Source organism: Phyllostomus discolor, chromosome 10, assembly GCF_004126475.2.
Source record: "Phyllostomus discolor isolate MPI-MPIP mPhyDis1 chromosome 10, mPhyDis1.pri.v3, whole genome shotgun sequence".
Classification (NCBI taxonomy): Eukaryota; Metazoa; Chordata; class Mammalia; order Chiroptera; family Phyllostomidae; genus Phyllostomus; species Phyllostomus discolor.
In genome coordinates this window covers 6752137-6773678 of record NC_040912.2, presented here as the reverse complement: position 1 = coordinate 6773678, position 21542 = coordinate 6752137, and the positions used below count along the sequence as shown (strand labels likewise).

The 21542-nt window shown below is 46.7% G+C and overlaps 1 protein-coding gene across 1 annotated transcript in view; it reads right to left on the bottom strand.

The window, feature by feature from the left end:
* Window positions 1-21542, bottom strand: part of TBX20 (T-box transcription factor 20) — a 45276-nt gene that overhangs the window by 6101 nt on the left and 17633 nt on the right. Inside the window, exons 6-7 of the mRNA XM_028526048.2 lie at window positions 18233-18309; window positions 346-455 (exon numbers count right to left, since the gene is read on the bottom strand). Coding sequence (XP_028381849.1) covers window positions 346-455; window positions 18233-18309 — 187 coding nt within the window. The remainder of the gene's footprint in view (window positions 1-345; window positions 456-18232; window positions 18310-21542) is intronic.

Genomic DNA, 21542 nt, shown 5'->3' with positions numbered 1-21542 from the left:
CTGAACTGAGGGCCAGAAAGACTAAGGGGGCTGCCCCCCCCCCCCCCCAGCCCAGTCCTACAGCCCTGGGGTCAGTCGGTCACAGGCATGTAACTCCTGAGCCCCGACTCTGAGGCTCCTGGTCCTTTTACTCCAAAACAAGACCGCGGGGCACCTTCAGGCAGCCTCATCACTGAAGATGCAAGGGCAAAATTAGGGCCCTTGTGAAAATCAGCCTCAGGGCCGTCCCTTCCTGCAGGGGCTTGAGACACTTGGGGGGCCACGTGTACCCTGAGGTCAAGGCCCCGTCCCCTTCCGGCTCCCGGCAGCGCAGCGGCTCCGCTGGCCAGCCCGCGGCGGCCTCACCTCGGCTCTGTGCCGTCTGCACCTCGTCCCCCAGCACGTCCTCTTCCCCGTAGGTTCGGATGGGCGAGCGGGCGTAGGAATGCTTCTGGATCAGGCTCTCCACGCTCTCCCTGGGCGACAGAGCAGCGCGGAGTGAGCGGGGCGCCAGGGCCCGGACGCGGGTCTCGCGAGAATTGTACTAGTGACGTTTGCTCGGCCGAAAGGCCGCTACTTCCCGGGAGCGTGACGTTGCCAACACGTGTAGTTTATCCCCTTGCAGACAGCTCGGAAACGCGACCTGGGCACGCAGACGCGAGCAAACGTAACCGGGTGGAGTGGGGTGGAGTGGGGTGGGGTGGGGTGGGGGCAGCGCCCAAAACCCCTCAAAGCAGAGGACACAGCGCCATGAAACCTGATCCCAGGGAGATGGAGCTCGATTCTGGGGAGAGAGTGAGTGACTTCACCGGGAGGCGCTGCAAAGAACCTTCTCACTGACATGATCTCCCAGCAAATACAAAGCCGGATACTTGACCTCTGATAAAGTGTTGGCCAAACTTCAAAGCATCCTTGGTCATAAGAAGACTCAGCGTTCAACTACTGAAGCTGGCGAGCTCACGGGGTTCACGACAACGTGCCCAGCTCGGGGAACGACGCTGACACCCTCCTAGCTCGAAGACCGAAAATGATAGAAAACTTGGGAAGGACACATACGTACCCTAAATTAGTGGATTGGGACCCCCAAATAAATTGGCCCATGGTCTTTGAAGGTGATTGTTCTCTTGGGACCAAGTCTATACACTAAAGAATGCATTAAATTAAAAAAAAAAAAAAAAAGGCTGGCATGAATTTAGTTTAATTTCTTTGCCAAAAAGCACAAATAGGTGACAGGTTAGCTTACAGTATATATCTCCGGAATAGCCGTGGCCTAGAGACGAATGCCAAATTAACCACGGAAGGACAAAGAAAGCTCCCTGCATGAGTCTGGGCCACAAGCAAGACAAGGAATGAATGGAAGAGGGGTGTGTGATCGATCCTTCTCAACACATATTCCTTGGTACCATCTACACTTTGGTCATACGCATTGTTTATTCAAAATTAATTACCAGTGATAAAGTATTATGAGAAATAATGCCCTACCAGTGAACAGAGAGACAAGAACCGCTGGTCTAAGAAAAATCTGCCTCACAGGGCGATTCATTCTTCCAAAACACATGTCTTTGCTGAGTGCCAGTCTCCTCTGTTCTAGGAATTGTGGAAGTGGCGGTAAACAAAACTTAATAACCCATGCCTCGTGAAGGAGGAGGCCAGAGGGAAGAGAGAGACAATAAGAAAGCACGCAGCATATTTGATGATGATGATGATAGTGATAGATGATGATAGGAAAACAAAATAAAGCAGGAACAGTGACAAGGACTGTGAATGCGAGGATTCCATGAGATAGGCATTTATTTGAATTGCCCAAAATAGTGCCTGGCACGTGAGAGATCCTCAGTGAATATTAGTGACCAGTGAAAGTTTAGCTAAAGCAGGTAAAAATGTGTTATTGTCTTAGACTGTCGTTTCTCCAGTTTAATTCTGCCCATCTGAATGATCCTAATTCAGAATAATATGGTCCACATGAGAGGATTTTTCTCAGTGATTGAAAGCTAAAGTAAGCTGGGAACTTGAAAGTTCTTCGAAGTCCTATTAAAAAATTACATCTATAATAAAAGATAGAATGTTCGACTTAAGTGAGTCTGTACCATTTGTTTAAAAGTGCAACCTATTTATTAAAATCCGTTAAAAAGACTTGTCGGAACAAAAATATTTGATAATTTACTAAGAGGCATCAATAAATATATCAACTGGGATAATATATATATGAATACATATAATAAATACATATATTAATGGAAAGGATACTTTGGCACGACATGGGTCCTGATCGATTTGCCAAGTGCCACGCATTTTCATCTTTGCCCACACTCTGGTGATACTGGGCCCTCCGCAGCCTCCACAGCTGGCGTTACTTATTCAAGGACTTAACTCACTACAGTGTCAGAGAGTGATGGGCTGTCTTTTCGGGTAACCTGGGTCATTAAGAAAAAGGTCAAGCGAGCTGAGTAACCCCTTAACAAAATGACAGCCCTTAACAATAGGACATTCAAGCCGATGTCCCTTTTAGCCTGAGCCACGTTCACACTGTTAGTGAGATGAACTTAGAAAAGAATTATGTGGTTATTTTCACATGAGGAAGGCACTTGCTTCAGATACCCTGGCAAATACCCTCTCTCTGCACCGTCATAGAGGGATGACCATCAACGGCCCGAACTGGGGATGGTGTTTCCCTAAGGGGCTTTCCTCTCCCCACCCCAGGCGCGGAAACTGCTCAGTCCACGCGCTGATGTTCAAAAGCAGAGCGTAGTATCCGCTCTACAAGCGCCCTCGTGGAAAATCATTTCAGCAGCTTTCGCGGACACGCACAAGAAAAACCGCTTTCCAAACAGCACAATGCATCACACTGCCTTGTGAAATTTTCTGCTTTTCTATAAGAAGGACACTAATTCGTTTTGTCCTTGGTAGATCACCGGTATCATTACTTATTCCCGTCTCCAGGAGGGAGGAAAAAAAGGGGATTGTATCGGAGTGATTTACTTGTGTCAGGCCCGGGAGTGAACGGGGAGCCACGGCGGTTCTTCTATAAAGGGCGGCATAATTGAATTACTGCCTTTTAAGCGATTGGAGACCGTGCTGCCTATCAGGGCCATCTCTTCAAAGACGTTACGAAGAGTAGACAGCCCGTGCTGCTGGTGTCTAATCCCTGTTTCCAGCCAAATGAAAAGTGCAAAGAATTTGTTCAGCCTGGAAGTCTAGTGGGGGGATTTCTAAAACACCGTACCCTGAAAATTAAGGGATGATTCACCTAATGGGTTAAGCGATTTAGGTTATCGCAAGCTATAACCGTGCCTTATAAAGCTCGGCGCTGTTAAATCCCAAAGCCGGAGATGGCGAAATGGGTGCTATTTGCGAAACTTGGCATTTCTAACATCTAAGACTGAATTACTTTTCTAGGCAAAAAGAGGAGGACATCAGACCTTAGGTATTTTTAAAAGCTTTCTCCTGACTACGTTGTAGCCATCAATTCCAAGAGTAACATACTGCACGTGCGGGGCACACGCAGAGCCAGGAGGTGGGCAGGACCGAGGGTAGCTACAGTGCTCATGTGGATCCTGCCAAGATGTTCGGAACCATTTAAAGTCATTTAAATTATTTGTCCAGACTCCACATAAGCAAAACCAATAGACTCAGTCCATTTTGGAAGTGACTGCCCTTCCTCTGTCTTTGAAACTAGAGCACAAATCTCTCATTGGTCAAAAAAGCAGAACCAGTGTCGCAGGTTCGATTCCCAGTCAGGCCACATACTTGGGTTGCAGGCCACAGCCCCCAGCAACCGCACATTGATGTTTCTCTCTCTCTCTCTCTGTCTCTCTCTCTCCCTCCCTTCCCTCTCTAAAAATAAATAAATAAATAAAATCTTAAAAAAAAAAAAGCAGAACCTTCTTTTCCCTCACGTGCTCCCTTGCACCGGCGTGGTGCCTACGCGCTCCTCTCTCGATGGCAATCGTGTATCCACGTGACTGTACTTCTGCCCTGCTGGCCTCTGGACCAGGCAGAGAACAATGCTTCTTACTTTTTAAAACAATTAAAGTTTTTATTTATTCATTTTAGAGAGAGGGAGAGAGAGAGAGAGAAACATTAATTTTTGCTGTTCCACTTATTTATGCACTTACTGGTTGATTCTTGTATGTACCCTGACCGGAGATTGAACCCACAACCTTGCTGTATCAGGATGATGCTCTAACCAACTGAGCTACCTGGCTAGGCAGAGCAGTACTTTCTGTATCTGGGCATTGGCTCTCACACTGTAGTGTGTGTGATAGACTGAATGGTTGTGCCTCCCCCCCCCCCCCCCAGTTCAATGTTAAAACCCTAATCCCTAATGTGATGAAATCAGGAGGCAGGGCCTTTGTAGACAGTTAGGACTTGAGGGCACAGCTCTCATCAGTGGGACGACTGGTCTCCGAGGAAGAGACCGGGGAGCTGGGCTCGGCTTCCTCCTTCTGAGCCGCGTGATGACACACAGCGAGAGGACGACTGTCCGTGAACTAGGAAGCAGGGCCTCAGCAAACCTGCCCGCACCTTGATTCGGGATTTCCCAGATTCCAGAGCTATGAGAAAGAAATCTCTGTTGTTTCTGAGCCACTCAGTCTATGGCATTTTTGTCATAGCAGCCCAAACAGACTGAGAGAGTGTGCACCCACCTAGACGACTTGTCAAGGCACAGACAGTCCGCCCCTGCCCTCGAGTTTCTGGCTCAGGGGGTCTGCAGTTTGCCCAGAGAATGGAGTTCCCAGCATGTTTCCCAGTGATGCCACTGCTGACATGGAGGCCACACTGGGAGACCTGCCCCAGCTTGGCAGGTAGGGAGGGGCCTGCCTGCTGGAACCCACTTAGCACAAACCCCAGCTCTGCTGCTTGCCAGTGGTGCGCTTGTGGGCAAATCGCTTCTCCATGCCTCCATTTTCTGAATGGTAAAATGAGGATATTAACAGGATCCAGCTCTTAGGGTTACTATTGACATTTTATGGATTGATGTACATGGAACGCTTATATGTTGGTACCTATTATATAATACATGCTCAGTAAATGTTTATAGATAACAAAATTAAATTATAATTGTTATTATTGAGTATCACCATGATGTGCTCCCAAAGCTGGTCACATCTCATAATCATTTTAGGTGAAATTAAGAATAGAGCCCTACTTTAGTTGGAACCATCTTTTAACCTACACATGTCAGAGAGGAAATTCAAGAAAAAGTAATTTCAATTTATATTTTAACTTTCTCTCCTAAATAAAAACCTAAAAATAACAACAATGAAACTGTGTCCAGGAGGAAAATGCCAGATCCATTAAAATGAAATCTAGCTTGTAGGAAACAAAGTATTTAAAGTTGTCCTTGCTCATCAGTTTGTTCTTGTTTACATCCTGTCTTTCTGGGCCTCAGTAAATAACTCCTTGTCACAATATTTTTCTAAAGATTTATGCAGAAAATTTTATAAATTACTGGGAGACATATCCATATTTATAGCTTCCACAAAGTACTCAATAAATGAAAACTTTAGATAATACAATTTGAAATGTATTATAAATCATTTATTTTAATTTGAAAACGGAAATATATTATGCAATCCATTCTGGAAAAGCAAAATAACTCTAAATTAATCTTTTAAAAAGCTTCTAGAGTTTATTTTCATTATCTGACTTAGTCCTACTGGTTTTTCTTTTCGATAGTAATATACATTTCTGATTTTGTATTATCGTTAGCAACTCAGATAAGTGAACTATACCACTGAATAAAGCAAAAGCTATTCTGTTTAGTTTCCTTGGTCTTAAGGCTGTGACAGAAGAAAGGCACCATGCAAAGTATAGCTTACTCAGCTTCTGAATGAGCTGGAGTAGATGGTGAGACAGGGGACAATGTCCCTCCTACACAGGAACACACACACGCAAGAAAGAAAGGAGGGTAATTTACCATTGTAAGTTCACTCTGAAGGCCTCTGCTACTCTGGCTGTCAGACTCGGTGGTTGGTTGGACACTTTCCTAAACTCAGCGCTTCCTCTTAGAAGCTGTCGATAAGTGGATCACATTTTAAGGGCAGCAACACAGCTTATTAAAGGAATTTGGTCGTGGGTACTTCTATAATTTGAAAACAAAATTAGTTCTGTGAAAAGCTATGCCTTCCTTTTCTGTGGTTGGTGTCAGAATATTATTTTAATTTATTCGATAAAACAGATTTTATTTAAAGCAGGCTGTAATCCAGTTGCCACACCAAATGGCTTTCATTGTATGCATGCAGGCTTTATACTAACTCTACCTTCACTGGAGGTGATTTTTAATTTTTGTTTTTATTTATTGATTTGAGAGAGGGGAGGAAGAAGGAGGGGGAAGACAGAGAGAGAGAAACATCAACTTGTTGTTCCTCTTATCTATGCTGGTTGGCTCCCGTATGGGCCCCCATCAGGGATCAAACTCACAACCTTGGTGTAAAGGGACAATGCCCTGACCAACTGAGCTACCTGGGCCAGGGCCCGGGGATAATTTTTAAGTTTCTTTCCCAAGAAACTGCACATCCAGAATCCTCATCTGTACCTTGGCTTTGACTGCCTCTGTAGAGTGAGGGGGATGCACTGGGGGAGCTGGCGGGCTGGCTTAGATGGTCTCTAAGATTGAATCTATAAATACATAAACCAAAATTAAAAATTCAAATAGCTATTTTGAAAGAGTCTAGTACTAGTTGCAAAGAACCCTGGGTTCTAACTCCAGATCTTCTAACTCACTGTGACGTGGGCAAAGCACTTGCACCCGTGGGCCCCAGGTGCCTCGTTGGTGTCATGATGGAGGTGCTGGGTGGCTCCCCAAATCCCTCCAGCCTCAAAGCAAATGCCCCCTAGAAAGTGACGTTTCACTTTCCTTGGAAAGTTTACACCTAATAGGTCAGGGCACACTTTAGCATGCCCTGAATATAATGTAAAATATTCTGCTTATGTTTTAGTCTAGATGTAAGAAAGAATAAACTGTATACCAGTAATTAAAGTTATTTTTCTTTCTACAAGACTGGGATATCATATGTCGCTCAATAATCCCAGAGATAAAACTCGATTTTAAACTCCTCGACTTCCGTGTCTTCACTCTGAGTGACGTGGGTCCCCGAGGCCCGTCCCTCTGAGCAGAGGGGAGGCCCACCCCTCCGTCCTCTCTGTCTCCGAGGCGGTGGCCTGCTCTGTGGCTCCCATCACAGAACATGGGTCCCCAGGGAGCCCTGTGGGTCACCAGGAGCAGGCCGATCTCAAGGCTGGAGGCTGTTGTCAGTAGCTTTTCTCATTTGCTGTTCTTAATGTTTTTCCTTCCCAGCAGCTTGCCTCTCATATAGTGGCTGCTCTATATGTGATTTTTTTAGTTTCTGGGGGGGGGTTGTTAGCAGATTTCATTGAAATCATATTTCACTTTTACTTTATACAGACACTGTATAATCTGCATTGTAAGAGTCTCCCCAACACTCAGAGATAGCTGTATTTTGGCAAGATGGAGGAAATCGGCCAGCTAGGTTATGAGCCATGACCATTTCAGCGTCCACTAGGCTGAAGTTTAATCTGTTTACTCACACAGCCAGGACAGTTCCCCACCCCCACCCCCCCACACACATCCTCTACTGGTGTCTTCTAAAGATAGACTAGAAGAGCCACATGAGAACTTCAGTTGTCGGCTAACTACGCAACGACTATTGGATTGCATGACGCCCTCAGGATGCCCGGGTGTCTGGGCTTTCTCTCCCCAAAGGCAGCCCGCACGCTGCAGAGCCAGCCCAGGTCCCAGCAGACCTCCGTGTGGGGAGGTGAGGACAGAGGAGGATGAAATGAGGGCGCAAAAGCATCCCGCAGACAGTCTCGCTCTGGAGCAAACCTGAAGAACAATGTGACTAATACGTCCAAAATCCGATGGCGAGGAAGGATTTTTCAAGAAGCGTCCCTACTATGGGGCATCTGGAGAGAGTCCTGAGCATGTGCGACAGCCACTCCAAAGAGGTGCCCCCCAATGGAGAGGGGGAAAGTCCTTGAAACGTTCACATTTCACCTCGCCCACGGACTCCCTCCACTTGGCCTTGGCATTGTCAGCAGAGCTGTGGGCAGCTCAGAAGGAAGGGGTTCCGTGGGGAAGCTCGCTAGAGCTGAGTGTAGAAGAGTCTCGGATTGTCCTCCAAAGACCACTCACCAGAAGGGCACGTGTGGCAGCAGAGGAGCAAATGGGTAATGTTCCAAAGGACAGATGCCACCCTCTTTCTGTCCCTCCCTGGGAGGGAAACAACTACAGATAACCATCCCCTGGGAACTGGATGTCCCTCTCTGCCCTTGGATCGGGAACAATGGGAACAAAAGAAGAAGAAGGAAATCTTTCGGTCATTCCAGAAAAAAGGACTACGTGACTCACGTGGGAAAGCATATTGGATGGTCGTCAGAGTTTAACAGCCTCTCGAGGAGACAGTGAAGTAACGACATTTCAAATTCAGCAGGAAGGAACGTGGGAGGCAAGGACTGCATACCAAGTCACACCAATGTTTGCCGATCAAGGTCAAGGAAAAACTGTCACGTTCATGCAAAAGACAGGAAGACTGGGCCCACGAGCCTTTCTGGCAGAATCTAGCAGTGAATCGGTATAAGATACGATAAAGAGCATTGAATATATATATACTTGTAGAACTGAGACTAAGCCCTGCCTCTAGGAAAGAATACAGTGTGTAATGACATCTATACGCTGTCAAGGAGATGAACAATTCTCAAAAACCGGGGGCAAAGGAGGAGAGAAGATGATAAGGAGGTTGTGATTATATTTATTAACTGGGATTACAGGGATGTGGTTTTAAATCAGATGCTGAAAAAGAAAGAGGGCAGAAGGAAGGAAAAATAAGTTGCTAGTTACTAGTTGGTTTCAATATGCTTCACAGTGGAGAACCCACAGAACATGACAAAGGGGTGAGTAGGAGTTTTTAAAAGAGCTTAGGGTAAGAGGAAAACATCAGAACAAGAGTAAGAATTTTGATATTTATCTCCAAAAATAGTACCCAAAAAGGTTGTTAGTAAAAAGGCCACATAGTAAAAAAATCATTTATATAAAAGACTTGTATCTCTATTTATCTATAACAAAGCAATGACATAACTGAGCCAAACATAACCATGTGTATTACATGTAAATTATATACTCATATAACACGGATGTACAAATACATATAATGTACACTATTATGTAAAAATATAAAATATGTATAGAGAATGTTAAAATGTATCTAATAAAAAGAGGAATAAGAATATATAACATGTATCTGCTTATATTAGGAAGCCCAATGGAAGAACAAATAATACTCTTTTTAATGGTTTGGAAGGAGAGGGAGAATATGGGTAGGGGTGATAGGGGTGGAATCTCCATGCCCTTGAATAAGCCATGTTCTGCACATTTGTCTTGAAATCCCATAAACCATACATTAAATAATCATATAAGAAAAAATACATATGTTTAAACTCTAAAATATGGAAAATATAATGAAACAAATGAATCTAAATGTGTACCATTGGGTTAGTGGCATAGCTACGCAAAGGAGTGATCCCAAGTGACTTTAAAAGGCTCTAGCAGTAAAACAAGGGAGAAAATCGGAAAGAAACAAACACTCCCGCAGAATCGCTAGTAGAAACTACACTCAAGAAAAAAGAACCACAAAAATGATTTTTTTTTTTCAGTTTCGAGGCACCACGTTTTGGGAGCTATGTCGACTAGGCATATTCCAAGATTGTTGTGCACCTGTACGCTGTGAAATAGAGCAAATGAGTAAGGATGGACTAGTTCACCATTGCCACTGTGACTGGGAACTGGACTCCTAGCATGAGAGGAAAGGGGTACAGAGGTCAGGTCGGAGTCATCCTGAACTTAATGGAAAGTAATCGTGTGAACTCTTGTTAGATTGTATCTGCAAGTGCGCATGCCCATGCAGAGCAGAGGATGGTTGCAGAGGAGGATTCTGGGAGGGGGAGGCTCCCATTTTCCTTAAAGTTTGAGTCCGTGCTTCTTACATATTTCCAATATTACATTACCCTGCCATTTTAAAATGCAAATTTGGGAAGTAGTCAAAAAAGTATTGTCTAGGTCCTTAACAACACACTTGGTGATGTTTTAGGCGTTGCTAAACACCTCCTTTCCCAAATGCCTTTTACACGGCTCTCTACAGGTCTCTCGAGTGTCTGGTAACCCGAAGGAGAAAAAACATTCCACCTACTTTTCAAGCATTCATGCTAGATTAGAAGATGGACAAAAATAGCACAGATCACTGAAATCTGCAGAGACCCTTCAAAAGTGTGCATCTCCAGGCCGTCACTTGTCATCCTATTCGGTCCTCGTCCTGCTGGCTGGACCTATGGGTGCCGCACCACCCTGAGTCCGTCTCAGCCTTCACAGTACAGTCAGGAAGGATGACGTGCTGGCAGATATCCGACCCCACCAGCTCTGTCAGCTCGCATCCCTGCCTCAGAATGAAATTCTAAGTGTCTTCATCTCAACCCAGAAAGAGGAAGAATCATTCCAAGGAGGTAACATTTCCAGGCAGGCAATTCCCTGGCCGCCGACAGCTGCACGGCCCCTTAAAGCTCTAAGCCGGGGGTCAGCACAGCGCTTCTGTCAAGGCCGGGGAGCAAACGTGTGACACTTTGCAGGCCCGGGGGCCTGGGCCAGGTGCACGCAGCTCCGCCTGGGCGGCACGAAGGCGGCCACGTGCAACCTGTAAGCTGAAAACTGCAGCTGTGTGCTCGCAAATCCTTACAGACAATGAAATTTAACTTCGTGTGCCTTTTGCACATCACCTCTTCCTTTATAATGACTGTCTTAATAATGTTATAGCTTTCTCAGCCACTTATAAACGCAAAGACCAATCTGCGCTCATGGGCTACAGCAAGCGGGTGGCAGGCGGCGGTGCGCCAACCTGGCTGCACGCCCTGTGCCTGCGCAGAGGTGGGCCCCGCGGCCCCTCCCCGCTCCTGAAACCTCGCTTCCACAGACGCTCTGCAAGCCGCTGAGAGCTGCGTAAGGACCAAACACGTCCTACTCTCTAGCCCTCTACATCATGATGAAAGACCTAACAATCATCCATCAACTGTGAACCTCATTAGCAAATCTGCCAAAAATGCTTGCTGCTCCCGTGGCCCTGACGGAGATAAAATTTCCATAATTTCCCAGAATATTAGATGTGCAACTTTCTTTCTTGAAGTCCCCTTCCTCGTCTAAACTAATAGAGTGTTTCTGAGCCCTGAGCAGAAAGGCCTGAGTCCCACTGGGCGTGTGTCCAAATGTCATGTGTCTGAAAGTTCTACTCAGCGCCAGCGCGGTTTAAACACATTTTGTAGAGACTCTCAGTAGGAATTCTGAACCAATATGCTGAGATAAGCCTGTGTATCTAATTCTCCGCCTCACTGATATGACTGAGAAAACAAGGGGAACTCGGGAACTTTGGGCGAGTGCCGACTGCTTATTTGGATGTGCTCGCCCCAACAGGAAAGGGGTGGGGGAATCACCAACCAGCATGTCAGTCATCAGTGGATGAGGAGGAGGGGACCCTGGGGAGGGAAGAGGCGACAAGGCCTGTGCCAGGGCTTCCCCGAGCCCCACCTGAGCGCAGCGGAGGTTGATGATAAAGGCAGACCTTGGAGCAGCTGACAGGGAGAAGGCTCACGCCCTGCCGGAGGATGGGAAGGAGGAACCTAGGGCGGCACTCTCGCCAGGACGCGGTGACTCGGGTACCCAGGAGGGTGCGAGGCCCTGACCGTGACCCCCTCTAGAGGAGGGCCCTGAGGTTGCTGTGCTGCGTGTGGGGAGAGAGCAGGTGGTTCCTGGCTACCATCAGAGAGAGCAGCTCAGTCGGTGCAAAGTTAAAACCCCCTTCCAAGGCTGTGTCCCTCCACCCCGGGCAGCTCCCCAGACCGAACAGAATAGTCAGAATAATCGTATTTCCAGAGTGGCAAAATTACAGGTCTCAATTATTACCTCTTCTTCGGTCTGCACCTAAGAGACGTTTCACAAAGATCCACATGCTTTTATTTGACATTAATCTCAGCTTCTAACACTATACAGATAACATCGCATTCTGTAGATGAGCTAGAGAAAAATACGTGGACACTACAAAGCATTCAGCAAAAGCCAAAAGAAGACTAGGTTGTACAAAGCAGGACAAGTGATCTCTTTTGAAACAGACTTGTTGCAAGAAATAGGGAGAAATGTCATAAGCCTGTAATTTATAGTTTCAAGTTTTCAGTGGATGTAAAAAGACACTGCGTTGTTAGAGCAGGGACTAGTAGTCACGAAAAGGGAAGAGCCTGGAAATGTAAAAGCAGAGTTGGAAACGACGGGATCCTCGTCACCACGGTCCACGGGAACTCAGTAAACAGAGCACTGGATGCGGCAGGAGACGAAACCAGCACGTGAGAAGACCCATGTAAGAAGTCTCCCCAAATCAGTAAAAAGTTAAAGAGGTGAAAAGTGTTAAAGAATAAATAAGAGAAAAGGGGAATAGATTTAGGAGATGCAACACATGTACAATTGGAGTTGCATGCGGTCTGAATAGATGGGGCAAATTAGAAGCGAGGAGGAGGAGGAAAAAAAGGAAGAAAATTTTCTCGAGCTCAATAATGACTTGAGTTTTCAATTCAAAGGGCTTGATTGTGTTATAAATACTAATAAGAATCATTTACAGCTAAATAAATGCCGGTAAAAGGTGCTGAGTTTCAAAGACAACCTTTGAAAAGCATTTTATCCAGACCAAAAAAAAAAATGTAAGTTTCCAATAATAGAGAGACAATGAGCTTTTTATGCCATTGATGACAGTTGGCATCAGCTTTTCTTCCACGATGCTTCTAGGGTGGATGGCAAAGGAAGCTGACAGAGTTCTGAGGAAAAAGACACTGGCACTGTCCCGTTCAAACGCAGTGGCAACAGACCCTCTCAGACATGCAAGACCCATAGAGAGAATGGCCCCATGTCCTTCCTCGACCGAGACCTCCACAGCTGGGCTCCACCATGAGGCAGGATAAAAACCAGAAGAGAAGGGGGTCTTGGAAGCCACGAGAAAGGAGGGAGGGAATGGATAACTGTGTCAAACCCTGCGGACAGGTCAGGTAAGATGGGGACTGAGAACTGACCACTGGGTCTAGCCATGGGGAGGCCGCGGTGACCCGGACAAGGGCGGGCTGGTGAGGAGTGGGGGTGAGCGCCTGAGAGGCGGGCGGGAGAGCTAAAGGGAAGAGGGGGATTGGAGAAGAGAACACACACCACCCTGTTGAAGGAGCTTTCCTACCAGAAGGAGCAAAAACTGGGAGGGTCAGTAACTCAAGAGACAAATGGAATCAACAGAAGGTTGTTTGTCCTTGATACAATAAACAAACAAACAAAATTGCAACAGACACAGAGACACAGAGACCAGGCGGGTCACTGCCAGAGGGGAGGGCATGGTGGAGGGGGCTGGGTGATGGGGTGAGGGGGCTGAGAAGTGCAGACCAGCGGTTACAAAACAGACCTGGGGATGTGAAGTAGAGCACGGGGCACATCACTACGTATGGAGCTGGGTGGGCACTGGAAGTATTAGCGGGAATACTGGTATACAGTTGTCTAATTCCTATGCCATATACCCAAAACACATACAAAATGATACTGAAGAAACATTTAAAAGAAAGACAGCAATCTCAGAATATCGGCTGATGCAAGAGAGAGATCAGATTGCTGTGGTAACAGATCGTTTTTTTAAATGAAAAAGCAAATAAAAGGAAGGGAACATTTTATGAGCATAGCAATGAAAGAGTAGACAAAGTAGACTTAAGACAAAAAGCATTAAGTGGGATAGAAGTTAAATGTATATTTGATCAACAACGGGACAAACTAAGAATGTGAAGAAGAATTCCCCAGAAGAAGACTGCGCCCAGGTGAATGTGTGGGCAAGACGGTAAAATCTTCAGGGAGAGGATCACATCTTTGCTACTAAACTCATCCAGACAACAAAAAGAAGGAAAATGCTTTAGTTCATCTGAACAAATGGGCAGAAACCAGATACCAAAAACTAACAGGGAAGGCAAAAAAGAAACAAAGTCAAATCTCTGTTAAGGAGATTGATACAAAAAGCCTAAAATAAAGTGAGCAAATTAAAGCTGGCAACAGTGTTATGGAAAAACAGATACAAGCCCTGGCTGGCGTAGCTCAGTGGATTGAGCCCGGGCTGCGAACCAAAGTGTCGCAGGTTCGATTCCCAGTCAGGGTACACGCCTGGGTTGCAGGCCATGACCCCCAGCAACCGCACATTGATGTTTCTCTCCCTCTCTCTCTCTCTCTCTCTCCCCTCTCTTTCTCCCTCCCTTCCCTCTCTGAAAATAAATAAATAAAAAGTCTAGAACAAATGAAAAAACGAAAGAAAAACAGATACAGACCGAGCAGAACTTACTCCAGGAGTACAAGGATGGCTCAACACAGATGACAGGACTACAATTAGTAATATTGTCCTTTAAAAGTGCAAAAGTAATTTAAATGGTCTCATTGGATATTAAAAGAGCATTTAATATAAATCCAAGTAACACTCAAGATAACAAAAAACTCTTAATTTAGGCATAGAAGGGTATGACCTCAATATGATAAAGACACCCATCTGGGATCGAGAGCCAGTGGAAACCATGTATGATGATAGGACCCGGGAGGCATGGCTAAATGTGCCCCAAACAAGGGCAACTGCCATCGTCATCACTTTCCAACAGTGTCCTGGAAACTTTACTCCGCGGAATAAAACAAGAAAAAGACATTTTTAAAAGCATAACTCAACAGGCTAAAGTGAAAAATTCTTTAAAGTAATATTTCTAAGCTCAGTAAAATGGCAGGATGCCAAAGACATATAGGAATCAATAGCTTTTCACAGGCTAAACCGGGTAGATTTCTAATTAAAAAATTCCATTTTCAAAAGCAAATCCTCTCCACTCTCCCCCAAAAAGCCCTCTTAGCGCAGCGCCATCCAACAGAAAGGTGATGTGAGCCACACACAATTGTAAATGGTCTAGTTGCCACATGTTTTAAAGGTGAAATTAATTTTAATATATTTTATTTAACCTAATACCTGCCCAAAATATTATGAGTTCAACATCTCATCAATATGTTTAAACAATTACTGAGATATTTTTGTTCTTTTTTCACATGAAGCCTTCGACATCAGGGGCGTTGGTGTGCGGACACAGCACATCTCAACACCGAGTGGCTGCACTGCAAGCCCTCACTGGCCACGGATGATGGCCGGTGGCCGTCGAACTGGACAGTGCGGCTCTAACAGACCTCACTGTGTGCCTAAGAAAATATGTGCAGGGGGCTTACACACGGGAAAATCCCAAAACTTCTAGAGAACTTAAGAATCGATTTCAGTAAAAAGACAAATACGTGGCAGATTTCTGGAAGGAAATCTCCACTCTGGGAAGATGCCTCCCCCAGATCACTATTATACATTCAACACAAGAGCAATCAAAACTCCAGTACTGTTCTTTCTACTGTGGTTGGTGAACGACTTCCTTTCACAAACGAGGGAGAGGCTGTCGCTGGGGAGCAAGGCCACCCACGGAGCAGGTGGGACATTCAGTGTCCACACGGAGCCCAGTCGGGCACGAGCAGGAGCACTACCGTCGTGCCTTTTCGGGGTCTCCCACCAGCTGGTGCGGTCGCAGAACTCAGAGGGATGAGCTTGGAGGAGGAAGGCAGACCCCCCACAAGCATGTTAGTTTTGGGTGCCCCGAGGTCGGTGTAAATCTGGCCCCGGAAACTGGAGATCGCTGAGGTCACATACTTCGAACGTCCTATTCAATTAGGTTAGAAAAGTGCCAATTCTGTCATCGTGTCATAAAAACGTGTGCTTTCCCCTCAGCTCCCTGCTGGAGACGACGTCCCTGTACTGTTACAGACGGGGCTGCTTTCAATCAGCTACAAGGAGCAATTCAATTACCAGATGGTTTAGTGCAGTAACTGACTCCAGACTAATTTAATTTCTGCAGGTCTCTAAAGATCAATTGATCTGATTTGTCCCATCCCCAAAGGCTGTTTAGGGAAAAATTCAGACTTCAATACCTGGGAATGAAATCCCAAACCCTGGCCGATTTCACACGACTCGGGTCACGTTGCAGACACTCAGCCAAGACGTAAGATGCTCTCCTGGCCCTCCAACCGCGGGAAGCCACTCGGCGTGGGGTGCACGCATGTGGCCCCCGAAATCAGGATGCTGCTTCACTAAGTGGGAGTGTGTCGCAGGCCTCGTCCCATCTGTCATTCTAAACGGGCAGTCGGCCTGGGCACTCCTGTCTCTGGAGCACATGCGCAGTCACAGGGCTAGTGTTACTCCTGGTGTAGTTTATGCAGGCTCTTAGAAGGAGACTTGGATGGGACGAAAACTATGCTCGTCTCCTAACAAGAGGAGCCTGCATTTACAACTCCTTTCGTGAATGCCACCTTCCTTGGTTCTCATAATAAACCTGTGGAGCAAGCAGGGGTATTTTCTCTATTTTCTAGAATGAGGGCCACGGACTCAGAGGTTCGATGACTTCTCCAGGATCCCTCTGCCAGCAAAAGGCAGAGCTGGGACTCGAACCCTTGACTTTGTCTCCCAATAGAACACAGGCACCCTGGAGCTGAGAGAGGAGGTATGATGTCCACTATGAAGGCGCACACCCCCCCCCCCGCCCCCACTGAGCCACCGTCTTCATTCTTGCGTGACGCCTGACTAATGCTGAGGAGGGTTCACTGTTTCTGATCCCGTCTGCACCACGAGCCCTGTCTGAAGCAGAGCCTCCGGCACTCCAGAAATAGCTGGAAAAGGTCATGCCTCTCGATAGCAGACCATACACGGACTCACTGGTTATTCACACCGCTGGTACCACATTCTCCCCGAGCTGGGTCTCCAGGCTGATGTGCGCGGCCATGACCCAGCTAATGAGGGAGCTGCCCACCTGCCTTTTCCGCTTCTGTGACGGATCTTCAACCGCAAGCTCGTTTCTCCCCACAATCTGAACACCTCCCAAGTACTCGTGAAGCCTTCCAACCACGGAATCTTTTTTTTCTACTCAAATCCCACAGTTCCCACCCAACTTTCAGCCTCTCCTGCTGGCTTCTCTGTCTCCCCACTGAGCCTCTCTATATCTGCTCGCCCAAATCAAAGCCACCCCACCATGCTCTGCCACGTGGGAAGGCTGAAGGGAGGATCAGACAGGTGTTGCTAAAACATGTGATTTTTTAAAAATTTGAGCTACCGAGACAGGTTGGGAAGAAGGGATCACGTGGAAGCTAGCGAGCGAAGAGTATGGCCAAGTGTGGCAGCTGGTAGGAAAGTCATATAAAGATCTGGAGGTAAGACCAGACAGAGGGCTGGTGCTCGGTACCCCGCCCCCCCATAGGGACTTCAGGCCACACAAAAGAATAAGCACAGAAGATGGATAAGGTCTGAGAACCCAATGTATACCAGGGTGATCAGAGTTGATGATACTATTGCATAACTGAAATTGGCTAACAGAGTAGAACAGAAATGTTCTCCTACATACACAACACAGATCTAGTAAGTTACACAGTATGTATAAGAGATGCCAATGATCATGCTAAAAAAATGCCTTGTCTCTGAAAAGCACACTTTTTGACCCTCCTGTTGGGCCAACCACGGATCCCAACACAGTCAGGACTGGACACAGAGACGGCCTCACACTGGACCATTCGAATCAAGTGAAAAGCGGGGCAAGTCCCAGGCACAGGACTGTCACTCGTCCACATAAACGTCCCGAGATCTGACATCTCTCCCATTAAGCAGGAGCAGTCCAAGTGCCCGGTCAGACATGTGCCTCAAATTAAATTCCATCTCCTTTTATTTCAAAATCCCGGACTGCCTTTCTCCGTGTTAGCAAGTACCTCCAGCTCAGAGGCAAAGGCTGTCAGGACTCCATTCCTCTGCAGATTGCCACTCAAGACATGGTGCTTAGTATCCTCAAGAGGACTGAGTCTTTGATAACAAAGAGGCCCCGCTTTTTACAGCGGGATAAATGTCCCGACCAAAGGGACCACTTCACTCAGAAACGGCACAGGACCGACCAGCCGCAGCAGCTGTCAGAACTTAAGCACGGGCGTAGCTACAGGGTTCACAAGGAGAAGGGAAGGGGCAGAGACACGGAGATTATATACAGTGAGGTTACAGTTCGTTGGCGTTGAAAGGAGTGTGTTCTTACAAACTCGCTCTTCTCTTTATCTTATCTGGACAAAGAAAGTAAACAGAAAAATTCTCATTACCTCTCAATGTCAGTAAGCCTGGAGGAGTCTCGAAATCCTTTGGCAAAAGGGTTGCTGTCTATTTTCAGCTTGGTTATCTGGAAGGGGAAGAATGCGTAACACAACAATTATCATTTCTGAGGTCCAGGAAATAAAATCAGAAATAGACAGCGTGCTCATTTTCCGCGGTGGCACCCCAAGAATACCCAGTGTCTCTCAGGATCGTGAGAAAGGTCGCACTGGCTAGAGAGTTCACAGGAAGGGTGGGCGGGGTGGGCTGGGATGGCCGGGGAAGGCATGGGCTGGGATGGCCGGGGAAGGCCTCAGAGAGAAGGAGGTGTCTGAGAATAGGCTGGAGGACAGTGGGTAGAGACAATTAGGCGTGGGGGCCTTTCACGCACAGCGTGGCTGCCGTGTGAAGTGTGTTGGGGAGTCACGGCACGCTGGGGCACCATGGGCAGTGGGGGAGCTGTCCAGAGGGCCAGCATCGGTGGGGCACGGGGAATAAAACCGAGACCGTTGCCTCACGCTGACTTGGCAACATCATCCGTTAATACCATAGGCACATGTGGACACCATGATGGTTAAGGAAGATTAAACGGCCAAGAACAGCTTCACGTTCAATGCTATCTTGAGATACATGGCATAAATAAAGGCTACAGAGCTTTCAGAATATAAATGCACCCCAGTACGCCCTTCCTATTTACTGAATTAGACTCAGATGAGTCGGCCTTTCGCTGTCCACCCCTGCGATGTTATTTACAGACTCTCAGTTACATGGAAAAAAATTACGTGCTAATAAGAACCACGGTCTGAAGTATTGAGTATCTATACTGCACTAGCCATGGTGCCCACAGTATTAATATTAATGGGGAAAGCTCCATTACATCACACGCATTGCATGTCCAAGAATAACAAATCAGGTAACGAAGAAAAACAAACAAACAAATAAAGGGAGCACTGATGAAATGACACTTGGCTGGTGAACTTCTGAGTGTTAGAGCTGAGAGGCACCTAGGAGAACTGACGAAAAGAACCACAGACGCCTTTACAGAGAGTCGTAGCTCGTTCACATCAGTAAGAGAGCCCGCATTAATCTTTACAGGGGTGCACGGAACGGTCTCGGCCTGGGAAAAAGGTGGCAGGTCCAGGCGTGTCCCTCTCTTTCGAGGTGGGGAGCGCACAAGGCAAAACATTCTCATGTGCTGTTTCACCGAAAGCGACTCTTCCTCGGATCTCAGTGTATCTATTGTTCACTTTAAGCCATTAACACCTAAAGAATGGCTTTTGTTAACACAAAAGAAAGGCGTTTATTTCCTCTTTCAAGTTTTCTTGATGTCAGCTAACTTTGGTACAGGCTGCAAAGAAGCTACTTACCTCCCCGACAGCGGAAATTCCCACACTGGCATTTCTCTGCCGGGACCACTGGAGAGTTACAAGGTCGATGCTTTGATAACATTAATATTGAGGGCACCTGATAGCGCCTGAGAAGTGCTCGTGTTCAGCCCATGAACACTCACTCTAGAGCAGCCAAAAAGAAATTTGCTACTTTCCTTTGCAGCTCAGTTCATGGAAAATGGAACGCAGGGAAGGAACAAAACTAGGTAAGTCAGAAATCTGTTCTTAACTGACAGCAACAGCCACTGGGCGGACGCAGAAAAGGAACAGGCGGGGACCCTGGTGGTGGCCTCTAAGGTGTGACCATCAGGAGTTTGTCCAGAACCTCCCCTCACACGCAGCCACGGAGCCCAGAGGGGTGGGAGCCGGTGGGAGCCGCCCTTTCAGAGTAGGACTTACTTCTGAAGGTCCATTTTTGAGATGAAGGGGAAAAGTTTTATTTGTTTGAAATAAATTTATAAACATCTTCTAGAGCCCAAGCAACCATTATATTCCAAGATTACTGACACCACCAAGACTTTCAATTCAAAGACAGGAGCTGTGCTTCCTTCTACTGGATAATTATAAGGTAAAATATGTTTTTAAAGTGCTTTATAGTTCATGAAACAGCTTTCGCCATAACTCAGGGACAGATTGTTAAGAGAGACCGGTTACTTACTTATCACACCCTCTGGGAAACGTCGGGTGGGACAAAAATAAGGGACACACAGTCCCTGCCCTGATGGGCCTCAGATCGCAGGGAGCAGGCAGAGGGACACTCGGCTGGCCACAGCTGAGGTGGTGGGCTCCAGGGAGGAGGGTGCCATCCCATTCCGGGAGTGGTCCAGATGTTCTGGGTGAGCCAAACCCAGATGGAAATCTCCAGCTGGAGCTGGGAGATGAAGCAATCAAGTGAAGGCCTCTTTTAAGCTCAATTACTCATCACGAGCTCATTTGCAAAGTTAAAAAGTAAATGGATTTACCAATGAATAACATTTTCTGCAGACAATGGCAGATAATAAATGCATCTGCTGGAAAACCTAAGGACTCTGCAGTCAGAGAAAGACAAATGCCATACGATTTCACTTTTATACAGAATCTCAAGAACTAACTAAACAAAAAAATTGAAATAGACTCACAGACACAGAGAGAAAACTGGTGGGAGCTGGGTGGGGGGTGGGAGCGCTGGGTGGAGGAGGGGGAAGGACTGTGAGGGACGGATTGGTGGTTACAAAACAGTCACGGGAAAGCGAGTATAGTCGATGATATTATAGTAACATCACCGTGGATGGTGCCCGCTGGGGACTGGAAGTGCCGAGGGGAACACCATGTAGGGGGTACGACTGTCTCACCACTACACTGTACACCCCAAACCGGTACATAACAGAATAAAATACAAATAAAGAAAAACCAAGGACTTGGAAAGAAGTCCTTTTACATCATCCCTCTAAAATGTGAACCGTGTGAAGCTTTGTTGGAGTATACATACAAACTAAAAGGATAGAAGGTATTATCTCTCTGTTGTAATTGGAGAGCGACCTCTGACCCACCCTGTCCCTGGAAAGAAACTGTGGCAACTGCACTCGTTGCTGGTAGAGCTGCCGTGCAGAATGAACACCCCACACGTGGGGGCCCCTCTGGCGTCACCACGCCTCGCTGCCTTCACTCTGAATTAGGAGGCAAATTAAATCCAACACCCGTTTTCCGATTTCATTGGAATTTTCATTATGAAAATTTTCTACTTCCTCTATCCTAAATACCTCCTTCATAAGCCCGCGGAGTAGCAGTGGTAACTTTCTTCTTTACGTGTTGATACGACTTCCAACCACAGGCAAGTCTGGAGACTGGCACCAAGTCCTACACCTGGCTCCCCAGTGGGCCGCAGCAATGATGTAACTTGAGTGCACCGCTTACAAAAGGAGTGCAAGAAGATAACCAGGTATCCGCTTTCTCT